Raw genomic sequence first — 13,145 nt, 5'->3', positions numbered from 1 at the left:
AACTCACCGATGTTTTAGTTGTTGCTAGGTAGTGTTTACACTAGTCAAGGACTTTTCAGTTTCTCGTGCTCTACCAGCTGAGAAGGCTGGAGGTGCACAGGAAGCTGGGAGGGGACACAGCCAGGACAGCTGACCCAAACTGGCCAAAGGGACATTCCACACCATGTGATGTCATGCTGAAGAAAAATACTGTGTGGACTTGGCTGGGGGTGTGTGGCTGCTGCTCAGGAACTGGCTGGGCATCGGTCAGTGGGTGGTGAGCAATTGCATTGTGCATCACTTGTTTTGTATATTCTTCTATCATTATTATTTTTCCTGTTGTTTTCTGTCCTATTAAATTGTCCTTATCTCAACCCATGAGTTTTACCTTTTTTCTGATTCTCTCCCCCATCCCACTGTAGGGGGGGAAGTGAGCGAACGGCTGTGTGGTGTTTAGCTGCCTGCCGGGTTAAACTGCAACAACCATGCTTCCAAATGATCAGAGGTAGCTCAGGGTTCCTATGGACTAGCTTCATCTGGGGAAGAATGACAAATCTTGCTGCCCAGCATCATTCTAGTCACCAACAGTGAACTGGAAGTGGGATCTATGCCTAAGTGCATTTATTGATATAAAACCTTGCTCTGCAGGTTAAACTGCAACAACCATGCTTCCAAATGATCAGAGGTAGCTCAGGGTTCCTATGGACTAGCTTCATCTGGGGAAGAATGACAAATCTTGCTGCCCAGCATCATTCTAGTCACCAACAGTGAACTGGAAGTGGGATCTATGCCTAAGTGCATTTATTGATATAAAACCTTGCTCTGCTGGCTAGCTGCAAGTAGACTTGATTTGTTAGCACTAATGCTTGTTTTTTCCTCTCCAGGGTTGCAGGCCACCCACTGGCACAGAACGAGCGCTGTCTTCACATGTTCTTACAAGATGAAGTAATAGACAAAAACTACACACCATCCAAAATAAGACATACTTGAGTTCTGAAACCATCTTCTCAAACATTAGTGGTTCTTATGCTTGGTTCTAAGAGGTTGTAGTTTGTCTTAGCATGCTGAGGATAAACAGGCACGAAGTCTCCACTAACATCAGTACACTGCTTGGTCTTTGCATATGCTTTATAGCATTAAAGAACTCACTTGTCTTCTAGCTAAATCCCTCTGAATCCTTGATTTAAGAGTATTATACTATGAGACTATCCACCCCTTGCAATGTCTCACAAACCTTTCCACTCTTATTTGCAATGACTTAATAATGTTTACTGACTTGGCCTTACTTGAACTTGCACAATTGTAGTGTCACGTGTTCACTTGTATTTGACTAAACTGCTATGCTGTTTCTGAGGTAGTCATCTGTCTGAACTTCTGTAGAAAGACTGCTTTATTTCTGATACCCTGTGCGAGAAACACTTATGCAATTGTCTTCAAGCTTGTAAAACACTTTATACTGAAGTAATGAGGGAATTATCTTTATATTCTGTAAGAGGAAAAAATCAAATTTATATACTAAAGTTTTGAAATAAAAGTGAAAATGCACTTCAAATGTTTTGTCACTCTTGACCTTGAGTGTGGGGTATCTCATGCTTTCTGAGAAGCAGGGACTTGACTATACTAAGTGAACTGGTGTTTCAGCCTTGCTGTGATGCTCTTCTGCAGTGTAGTCTTGTGTTACTAACAGCCAGCACTGAATACCCTTAGGTGTTGGCACTTGCTGCTCAAGTGTTAAAGAACATATAAAGGTATTGAAGGCTATTCCTGTGTTGTGGAGCCAAAGCTAGAACCCCATTCATGGTAGGCAGGTAGTCAACAGATCTGTGGCTTCAATATGTTTGGGAAAAGAGTACCTTTCTACTTGGCATGAGAAGCATCAATCTAGCTTCAACTAGCAAGTGAAAATTATACCATCCTACAGAGGAAGGAATGTTGGCATAACCTGTAATATATTATAACTTCAGTCCTAGGTTAAAGTAGCTCTGCTCTACAACTACAATTAGGGACATGAAATCATACAAGCCCACTATAAGATGTGATCACAGACCACTTCCCTGAACGTTAAAGGAAGGGGAAGCTGTAGCATTGTGCTTGTATGACCACTGGTGAAATGCAGGTGGTTGATGCCTGAACTGCAGTTCACAAGCAGCAGTGCTGAAGTCGTCTTTCTCACTAGATGCTTCTATGGCTGGAGAAGCTTCCTTAGTGCTTCCAAGTGTGACATGGGAGTTACCTATCCAGATGCTCTTGAAAACAGATTCAAGAACACTCTAGTAAGCAATCTGATCCAGTGTTTTGTGCTATTTGGTAACAGTACATGTTGACTTAGACTTGGCTTTGCTGCTTTTTTCTTCTTAAAATACTCCGTATCACCGTCAAGAACGTCCTACAAACTTACTGGCAAAGTTGTTTAGTTTCCTTTAACTAAGACCATTCACCTCATTTTTGGAAATCTGGTTGTAAAAGATTGAACTGACAAAACAGTGGTGGCTGACTGGATTATATGTAGTACTAGTGACTAGCTACGCTGAATAGTTAGATGCTCAAATAATTGCTCTTTCCCCCTCATACTTAAAGACTGTGCTGAATTTTCCAACAGTCCTATTCATGAAACCAGGGACCAAAACTGACAGAGCCCACTTGCAGCCCATAGCTGTCTAGCTTTTCAACACAGGCTAGCTTTTCAAGAAGTTTTTGATAATGTAAAATCAAATCTAAAATTCCCTGTGCTTGTTGAATCACACGTAAAAGTTGAGTTACTCTTGGAAATGGGGAAAGAAGGGCTAAATGTATATGAAGTTCTATTATTTAGGTTTAGATACGTAGTAAGGTGTTCTTTTTCTTTTCTCAAATGTTCTTTTCTGAGAGAAGCTTCTTTCAGAAATCAGAGTAAATGCCCTATCTTATCCCTAAAAGACGATCACACAATCTGTATCATCTGCTGTGGAAAAAAAAAAGAAGCTGAAGAGGGAAAAGCTGCATGCTTGATGTCAAAGTATTCCTATTTCCAAACTGAGGACTTTAGAGTGTTAACCTCTGAGATTGACAGGACATCTGCACTGGACTCTGGGATTTCACCTGGCCTTCAGTCCTTCAAGGCTAACTAGAGACCCTAATTCTAGTGTAGTGTAACTGGTTCTGCTTCTGTGCAACCTGCAGTACTGGGAGGAAGACGCGGTCTGAGATTAGCTGTGACTAAGCCACAGGGATCTGGGCATCGTTCCCAGCTCGTGAGTCTGCTCTGCAGCTGGGCTAGGTCCTGCAGGTAAGAGGATGAGATATGGGTGTGCACCCATTGCCCTGCCTGCTTTGCAGCTGGGAGAAAGCCAGTACACTCTGCTGCATCCTCTAGCCCGGGTGATCTAGGGACAGGGACTACAGCACACTGCAGAGTGCGGTTGCCTTGCGGCATGCATGCAGTTCATGTTTATTGCTGCTCCAGGATAGCAGCATGAATCTTAGTGAAACGAGTGTTCTGTCATGGGTTCTGCACAGCAGCAGGTTCAACTTCTTTAGCTCATAAACTGAATTGTCGCAGAGTGGAAAGCCACAATTAATTTTCTGCCCTGTCCAGTTCTTTTTAGCATAGAGAGCAGAAAATGGTTGAAGGTTATTACAGGTGCAGTAAGAACACTTCATAAAGCGTTTGTTGGTTTCTTTCTAAGAATGTGCGATGCCCTGTGGTAAATGCATTCTCAAGTGCTCCATGCTAGTTTGTATAGAAGATGTTTCAAAGTCCTGTAGTCCGTGCCTTGTCTCACCCGACTCATCAAAAGAATGGTCTTGTCTACTTTATGGTCTGGCTGTCTTGGAAAGGGCAGCATGTGAGACCTAGCAAACGGCATAGATGGAAGAGAGATGGGGTGAAAACTTTGACCTCTGAAATGCGTGCGATTTTTGTGCTTGGAATCAATGGAGCTACGAATTCACTTGTGATCTGTATTCCTTGACACTGAAAAACGATGAGCCATTGGTATACACTGTACATTTCCTCCTGTCATTTTAGTGTGCACGGCTCTTTGGTCACTCATTGCCATATGAACGATAAGTTGTATTTGCCTTCTCCTATTGCCAACTTGTTCCTGTGCACTGGGAGTTGCTGACCTCTTTCTTTGGTGTGATTACACAATTGGACACCTTAATAAAACCTCAGAATCTTTTTAATTGAAGCAGTGTTTTTGTACTCATCACCCTTTGTTAGCTGCACAATTCACCGATATTTAAAATTGTAATAACATGAAACAGAAGACTTGTACTAGGTTAGACCTCTGATCCGTTTAGTATTGTGTCCTAGAAAAAGCTCTGTGTCAGCTCCTTGAGAAGGAAACCTTACAGCAGGTGTATATTTGAATTATAGAAAACAGCTCTCTGCAGGACTTCAAAGTCCCTTTGCCCCAAGGCAGGATCACCTAAGCTATTCCTTAAATGTTTGTCTAACCTGTTTTTTAAAACCTCTGATGATGGAGACTCCACAGCATCCAAGGCAATCCATTTTACTAGAGAATATTTCTGTTCCCTGGTAAGTAGGGTACAGTGGAAGAAACTAATCCAGAAATAGAAGGACAAGCATTAAAAGAACAGTGGAAAGTAATTTAAATTCAATATATTTTTATTCTTTGTAAATACAATGAGTACAACTTTTTAACTTCACAAATCAGTTAATCCACTTTGTACAGGAAAAGTTTTACTCATTCTATGATAGTCCAAGTGCTGATTTTTCTCAGTGCTAGTTCCTAATAACAAATCAAATTTTGAAAAGTACAGCAGCTATCTTTAAATGTTTTTTCTACATTTTTCATACATCAAATAAGCAGCTTATAACATTTTTGTGTGTGAGAGGGTGTAGGCAAACAAGGCTTCAAAATTAGAACCTGGAGTTTTCTAAAAAGGCATTGGAGACTTTTGGAAATTGTTAGCATTGTATCAGTCAACAACCTTTATTTCTTTGAAATAAAGTTCCTTCCGTTGATTTTTTTTATAGTCATTTCACTTCTCTGCACATCTCATTGACAAAGAGTTTGGCCGCCGTTGCCTTTGGTTTCAGCACTGTGCCAACGGGACAGCCAGCAGGTCACTGAAGCGGTCATCTCCATTGTATTTGGTTTTGCTGTTTTAGTCTTCCTTTCTCGACTTGTGTCTTTTCAGGTGTGTATGTGAATGTGTGTCTGTGTGTGTGGAAGAAGAAAGGGAAGGTTGGGGAGGAAGTGTATAAAGCTCTTCTGTCTTTGAGATGTTAACCGAACAAATTGTGGTGACATCCGCACCAAAGATCACCAGTTCATTTTGCAGGAAGAATGGAGCTGCCGTCATAAGCTACTTTTTAATCAGTTCTGAAGGCCACTTCATGACGTATTATAGCAGAAGCAATGTTTTGGTAACCTGGTCTTAAATGTTGCCTATCATATTAAAAACATTTTCCCAACATAGGCTACTTTTAAAACAGTTCTGAAGGCCACCGCATCCCACGTTACAACAGAAGCCAAGTTTGGTCACCCGGTTCCAAATACTGAACGAACCAAAGTACCTTCTTTCACATTTTGTCTCAGATGTGCCAGTTAAATGAAAGAATAGTGGAGTCTTTGTTAACTATGACTGGCATCTGAATTGCCTCCATCCTGTAGTAACAGGAATAGCAGCCAAATTCCAACCACTTTCACTTTTTCTGTAGAACAAAGCATTCTCTCCATGATCTAAATCACTCTGTTCAGAGCAGCAGAATCATATCTACTGGGGTATTTTTTGTCAATGGGTTTAAAGGCTAAACATTCCCAGGCTTATGCTTCCTGTAGATTTTGTTAGTTGAGGCTTATTCTCCATAGATAAAAGTTCTTCTCAAACTGTCCATCCTGATTGGTTTTTTTAAGGTAATTTATATGTCACTGGATTTGTACATATCTGAAAGCAGTCTTGTAATTGGTACATTCCCAATGGTCTTTTTGAAAAACACTTCTTCTATTGTAGATGGACTAATGGAACGTAAAGCTGGTAAAAGCAATAAGAGTTTTCCAAAACGACAGGGTTGTGTGGGATACCTGGGAGACAGAGAGAGAAAAACCTGTTGAAGTTTCTAGATATTTTTCCAAAGAAAATCTTTTACTTTACAGAAAAGACCAATACTCAGCAAGTCGTACAGATGGGTGCTACCTGTGCTAAAACCCTGTGTGCTGTACTCACGTGAGCAAGAAGGTTGACCCCAAGGAAAACTCTCGTAATGGAGGTTAGCAGAATATAGACCAATGTCTCTGAGTTTTGATTAGCTCCTTTGTTTATTCCCTCAGAGCAGTGGCAATACAGAGACAGGATCTGCTTTGACTTGTCCCTCAGACAACAACTATGTTCTTGATGCGGTTCAGGGAAGAGCTTGACCTATAATAAATACCCTGTCATTTAAAGTGCAATTTAAACCTGGCTGGATTGTCATGGTAACCATTTTGCCCCCTTTTGGTTGCCTTATACATTGAATACCAATCGACATTTAGAAAGTTTTTTTTGGTGAAAGAAGCTGTGTTTTATCCCCAGGTAACGTATTTGTGTAATAGGATATTTTCCATCCTTTCTCCAAGCTTTTGAAGCCAACACAACATAGGATATGTATTCTAGCTGTGCCTATGCTGACTTTACACCACTGATTCTCAAGTCTCTGCTTACAGTGGTCTCCCTAAAAGAAGGAGTAGGTCGTTTGGGGGAACATTCTGCTTCTCCAGTCTGCCCTCCCTTGTGTCCTGTTGAGAGCGACTCCACTGAGATCAAAGGGCTGATACTGCCGTAACACTGGCAGGAAGGTAAATTTGAGCCTGAGGAGGAAACGCAAGCTGAAAGCCCATTGGAGTCGATGTGACAGTCCTATCAGTGGACTGCACATTTTTCCTTGCAAAAGGATATCTTTTACAACAGATACTGTTTAGCCCAGTAGCTAAATATCTCCAGCAATGCAGAAATGCAACGGGAAAGTCGCCATGCCTGGAGTGGAAACCGTGGCCATGTAAAACCGTTGCTCCCTGGCTTCTCTCTCCAACAGGCCCTGGCTCACTCAGAGTCTCCAGGGAGCAATCGTCATGGGAAAGGCCTTCCGTAAGAACAGGAAGAGGTTGCTATGCAGCGGTTATTCCTTTTGCTCTGAACTAGCCGTAACTGGATGGAATTTGCAATTTTGCTCCCATCCCCAGGGCAGGCCATTCTCTTTAGACTGAATAGAAGTGCTTCAGAGGCTGCTGCCATCTAATCTCTGACGCTGAGTTGACTTCTGCTAGACAGAGCTATTATGAGAGCAGATCGAAGTCTCGAAAGGAAAAAATGGTATAAAAGTTCCTCTTCCACCGCTCCATCTCCCACTGTGCTAGTTGCGTGGACCCCCACTGCAGCTAAAGGACTGAGACGTGGACTTTACAAGACCTGTCGCAGCTCTCCCCAGAAGTCCTGAACCAGCCAGAGCAGCTGTTGCAGAAGATGTTAGGTGCGCTTGTCTGGCTCTTCCCCTGTCCCACCACTCTGAAGTGGTCCATAGCAGGAGGCTACAGATCTGTTCACAGCCAGCTGTTCTAGAGTGTGGGGTTGTATTTTGCATAGTACATTTCATGCAATCCTGGGCTTACCCCTGTACACTTTGTGGGATGACAGCTACAGCTTTTACAGCAGGTTTTAACATTTCTGTATCCCATGGGACTTATCCTGAATGAGGCAGAGGGGGATATTTTCTTCCCAAACAATGATTCTCATCACTCTGCTGCGGCACCAAAATGGGATTCACAATTTCTGGGTTTTTCATTTCAACCTGAGAACAGACTCAGGGTAGCGTCTTGGAAGAGCCATTTAACTTCCTTGTGTCCCGATTTCCGGGTCTGCAAAACGGGGGAAATGACATGGGGAAGCGTATTGGAGATCATGGGTCAAAAGCGCTCATATTGCTGTGAGATGTGATGTTGTTTTGAGCATCACTATTAGCGGTATTTAATTGAATAAAATGTAGAGGAAAATGTAGCCTTCTGAAATCCAAAGTGTTCCACAGCAGGTATCACTTCCCAGGGGAAGATCTCTCCTTTTACCACTTTTCAATTTGTCTGAATAAATCCCATGTTCCTCATTTCATCAGGAAATGCCAAATCCCAGCAGGCTGACAGCCAAGGTATACTTGCTGTAACAGCCCAGTCCCCGTTTCAGTCAGTGGAAATGTCACCTTCGCTACAGCGGGAGCGTGATTTTACCCCTATACCTGCAAGAAGTATTGAGAGAAGACCCTGATCACCTGGTATGAATGTAGCTGTTCAGGGTGAGCTGGGCTTCATCTTGAAGGGCTGCTATGGCGGCAGCATTTCGGAAACTCCTCAGTTCGGAACCACTGTGTGTAGGCACTGGAAAGCAGATCAGTTACTAGTTCAGCTTGACTCTTGGGTGGGTCAAAACAGTTCAGCTAGTGCTATCAATGGAAATTAAACGTTCCCATTAGTTCCCCAGCACTCCACTGTCAGCCTTTCAAAATGCAATACCGACTATTGGAATTCAATACTGGGAAACCTGTTGGATGGTATAAATGCTATGTCTGGTTTAAAACATCGTTTTTGCTTTAAAGTAGCAACCTCATAGTTATCAGACCAGACGAGCAAGAGATTCTTTCTCCTTACCAGCTTTGAAAGTGACAATGCATTTGAGACAGGCAAATTCGGTAGCATCTAGCCGAAGTTGTCTAAATCTAGCCACACACTCCTGTAAAGCCTGTATTTCTGAAATAATTTTATTCAGCTTCTGAGAATCTGTATTGTCACCATTCATGCCTAAAACAGAAACAGATGAAATAAATAATATTAAAGGCATTTGCTTTATTTTATATTGATTTCTGACAAAATCCTCTGTATCAATATCCAATCTATTGTCACACTTGTCTATCTGGTTCCATGTAAACTGACTATATTGTATGAAAGTTAATATAAAATCTTCTCTTGGATGATAACAAACACAGTAATTTGCATTTAAATGACAATGCAAGCAGTCATGAATACAACAAAACAACATTATTTGCATTTAAATATAGATTTATAAATGACAGGTATGCTCTATTGTTCAGTAGGAATTTGTTATTCTTTACATGTTGTTCTTTTTTCAGTAATGTATTTTTATGGTAATTTTTGTAACAAAGTCATTAAATTGTGCAATTCTTACCAGATACAGCCAGTAGAGTGTTAGCATCAACTGGAATGGCCCATTGTGCTATTCCTAGAACAAACAGTTCTCTCCAAGCATCTTCCAAAAGCATCAGCTGTCATACAATAGATGTACAATATAACATAGTGTATAATTTATAGATTTATAAACAATTTAAATATGTAAATTTCTGTTATTTTAAAAACTACTTTAAATGCCTGACATGGTGTTTTCCCCACAGCATTTGTTAGCTCTTCTCTTAGCTTTTTGAGAAGGTGTCTAGAAATAAGTCTATATGCATTGTAGAAAAACACTGAGGGTTGGCTCACTGTGCACCATGGTGTGGACCAAAAGGGAGGAGAAAGAGAAAGGAGAATGAGAACTCCCGCCCCAGAGAGCTTGCTCACAACATGAACACTCGCCTGTGTTTCTCAGCACAGCATGGGCTCTCTCCTCCTCTCCTTCGGCACGTATAGCTGTCCTAGGACGAGCTGGATGAGTGCTCTCCTATTGCTCTCTAGGGATTACCCTCCTTTCCCTCTGGAAGGCAGGACTTGTGAAGAAAAGCCTGGACAACGTCCTGACATTACATCACTCTCTAGGGAGCACTGCTTTAGGGGACATATGTATCTTCAGCCCCTTCCTTACTAAAGAAGTCTTTAGCTCTTTCAAGCACAGCATCTAGTCACACGTGCGGTTTCTCAGTGTCACCTCTTTTCCTGCTTTTTGCTTAAAACCACTCAGAAATTCCAGGCACTAAGAGCTGTTTCCTTTCAGAGAACTGAGCATCCAAGCACCTAAGCTGACAGCATTGCTAGTTCTCTGCAATTTTTGTGCATTGCCTGGTTGTATGGAGGCTGTGTTTTTCTCTGTTTGGAGGCAATGCCTTTGATTTCCGTGGAGAGGCAGTGGTGCATCTGAAGAGGAGACATGACTCCTGGTAACACAGACTGGCAAAGCCAGAACAGACGTGTTTAGTCTTGAGGGCATCTATGGATTGTTTGCCCAGACCAACTCTTAAGAGGGCTTTGGAGGGCCCCCAGTTCAGCTGAAGTTCATGCCCTAAAGGACATGCCGTGGTGTGTACGCATTGCTGGGACCTCATGTCTTTCAATAGGGTGGGAGAGATCTGGAAGGGTGAGAATTGTAGGTGGACTCAGGAGGGATCATCTGGTGGCTCCATGCAGTGAAAACAGATTGCCCAAAACTCATGCAGAAAAAAAAGCAAACCACAAGTATTAATATTGCTATGGTCCCTGAAAGTATCAGCAGCTTAGCTTCTTAGGAAAATAGGAAGGAGGGTATTTTAAGTCCGTAAAGATTCTGTAAAAGGAAGAACAAAGTAAAAAAAATACGTCTTGCCAAATGAATTATGATTTCCTTGGAATCAGCTATGTGGAAGTAATAGATCGTATAGAAAGCATGCAGTGAGAGTGAATCCTTTATCTATGTGCTAACTCTTAACAGTATTATGAGTTTTAAACCACCCTGTTCTGGTTAGAATGGGAAGAGCTCTCAGAGTCTCTGCTCTCAGCTCATCACTGCAGGCTTATGCCCATTTTCTGCCTTTTTGTGCTATGTGCTTTGCAGAACTTCTATATAACTTGACTAAGGAAATCGTGACGGGAAAGTATTTCTGTCTCTGTTTGCATACAGCTACTGTTTGAAATAATTACATTGGATTTTACAGTACTGGAAGCTGCCCAGATCATTGTATGAAATATGGAGGGGAAAGGGGGTCTAGGGTGCAGTGCCCATCTCAGCTCTGTTCCGAGAGCAGCCGAACCTGCTCGTAAGTCTCCTAACTGCTGCTGCCTGCGAACCCAGCCCCTCCTCCAGATAATCCTGCCTGATGGATGTGCAGGTTTCTATATGACATAGGAAATGATTCGCCAGCCTTTCATCTGCTTTTGTAAAACTTTTTGTCATTCATTCATGCAGATACAATGGTAATGAATGGTGGTTCCTGGAAGATATCAATTTCATATGTTCTTTCCCACTAAGTCTTTAAAAAGTCAGAAGACTTTAGAAATAAGAGACTATTCCAATAGCTGAAGCTTTCTTCATGCCTATGCATAAGTCTGTAAAACCGCCAATTAAAATAATTCATGCTGAAGTCATACTCGGCCCTCCTTCTTCAAAGAAACAAGAAATAGCAGGCTTTCTGCAGGACTGGTTTTTGCTTCTTAATCAGCCCCATCCTGTTAGTACGACCTTTTGTTGGCGGCCTGCATTGGGCCAACCTGTCTTACGGACAAGCTGGGCAGGTGTCCAGGCCAGCAGAACTTGAAGCACGGCATTTTTGTTGTGTGGCTTCCAATCCACGATGGGATTAGCTCTATGGAGCTGGGGAAGGGACACAGCCTCTGTTTTACCGAGGGTGGTGACACAGCAATCCTCAGACTTGGGTTTTGTCAGCAATTTGGTTTCTACTTATTTCCTTGCCTTCAAGATGAAACTGTCATAGAATCCTGGAATCACAATGTGTTTGCCTTTTCGGAAAAGCACGACAAAAGCAAAATCCAGGAGAAGGTTTTAGACTCTCTTCGGGCAGATGTCAGGGATACAAAAAGAGAAATGCAGACATTTACAGCTGGGCCATTGTCAAATTAAATAATGCAATGGCACTATTATAAAAATCAACTGTCTGATTATTCATGAAATAAGGTGATTAAAATCAGAGTTATTTCTTCTCCAGCTCTCCTGAGTATGACAGGAGAATCACGCAGAAGGAGGCCCAGGTCAAAGCTTTAGAGCTGAGCAGCTCTGAGTTTTGAGGAAGCTGGCTTGCAAGTCAAGGTGATGTTAAGGAAAGGCTGGGATTTTAATATGTAATTCACTAACATTAGTCCCTGCTATGAAAGTGAAAGAGGCAGTGGGCTATTTAAAGATAACGGGAACACTCTGGTATCTATGGTAGATAAGCAGGCCTTGCTGTTTGAGGCATGCTTGGTCACATGCAATGGAGACTTCCCTTGCTCCCAAATCCTGCTGCCCCCTCCTCTGCACACTGACAGAGGTGACCTTGTGGGAAATGCATCCATATTACGTCAAATAAAGCCTTCACCTACGGACCCTCCTGTGGACATCCCTGGTCCAGAGATGGACCCAGCCTCTTCCCGTGCCCTGCTGAAGCAGCATGCTTGCTGCTTGTCCCTGATATTTGGGCCTGTGTCTTCGGTTGCTTAGTATGACAGACCCGGTGCTCCACAGGATTAGCGGCAGCAGAAGACAACATCAGAGAACAGCATGCCACACCGGGACCACTGTCTTCCTCGCGGCGCGTGTAACCTCCCGGGCCCTATCTCATTGCTCCCCTCACGCTCACTCCGTAGCAGTACTGCAGCCAGAGCTGAGCGGCACCCCCCTTTGTCTAATTTCACAACAGGGGTTTCAAAACGTGGGTCTGGTGCTAGGAAAGGAACATTTCAATGTACCTTAGCTTTATATCACATTGTGACTATCATGATTTACCGTTAGGTAGAAAACACTATTGGTTTCCTAAGAAGCTCTTTTCTTTCAGTTCAAAATACGTATTTGCATATCAACTGCAACACTTGCAACATGCATCCGTGGAAAGGAACTAGTTCCTCTGATGACTGCTGTGTACCATCTAAGGTATAATGTTTCTAGTTACCATTTTGGGAAATTAGCTCAATCATATCAAAGTATTAGACGTCTTTTATATTTGGAGCTTTGCGTAGATTTTCCCCCTTCCATTTTATAATTATCTGATTACTTTTTTTTTAAATTAGTGCATTATACAAAGCACACCGAGTCCTCATCAAGAATCAAGTAATTAAGAAATTGCTTCAGCTCGTATGGTTCACATATGATTTACATGAGGCAAAGGCAAATTGTCATAGAGGCAAACAAGACAAATTAAGGAAGATTTTAATTAATGGTGAAAAATATTGGGGGCTGGCCAAGTTCTGCTTCCACCATATTGGTGTAATTGTAAGTTCACTGAAGCCAACATGAATAAGGAAAAAATGTTGGCTGTGTAAACAGTTGAGAGGGGAGAGGGAAGG

The 13,145-nt window shown here is 42.2% G+C and overlaps 2 protein-coding genes across 2 annotated transcripts in view; one reads left to right on the top strand and one right to left on the bottom strand.

Annotated features, from left to right (window-relative positions):
* Positions 1-4,140, top strand: part of SNX3 (sorting nexin 3) — an 11,830-nt gene extending 7,690 nt beyond the window's left edge. Inside the window, exon 4 of the mRNA XM_009326419.1 lies at positions 864-4,140. Within this exon, the coding sequence (XP_009324694.1) occupies positions 864-969 (106 nt within the window). The 3' untranslated portion in view covers positions 970-4,140. The remainder of the gene's footprint in view (positions 1-863) is intronic.
* Positions 4,141-5,848: 1,708 nt separating this feature from the next.
* NR2E1 (nuclear receptor subfamily 2, group E, member 1) overlaps positions 5,849-13,145 on the bottom strand; it is an 18,422-nt gene continuing 11,125 nt past the window's right edge. The window contains exons 5-8 of the mRNA XM_009326418.1: positions 9,133-9,229; positions 8,598-8,747; positions 8,222-8,327; positions 5,849-6,011 (exon numbers count right to left, since the gene is read on the bottom strand). Of these exons, the coding sequence (XP_009324693.1) occupies positions 5,849-6,011; positions 8,222-8,327; positions 8,598-8,747; positions 9,133-9,229 (516 nt within the window). The remainder of the gene's footprint in view (positions 6,012-8,221; positions 8,328-8,597; positions 8,748-9,132; positions 9,230-13,145) is intronic.

Source organism: Pygoscelis adeliae, unplaced genomic scaffold (assembly GCF_000699105.1).
Source record: "Pygoscelis adeliae isolate BGI_AS28 unplaced genomic scaffold, ASM69910v1 Scaffold206, whole genome shotgun sequence".
Classification (NCBI taxonomy): domain Eukaryota; kingdom Metazoa; phylum Chordata; class Aves; order Sphenisciformes; family Spheniscidae; genus Pygoscelis; species Pygoscelis adeliae.
This window is presented reverse-complemented; position numbering and strand designations above follow the sequence as displayed.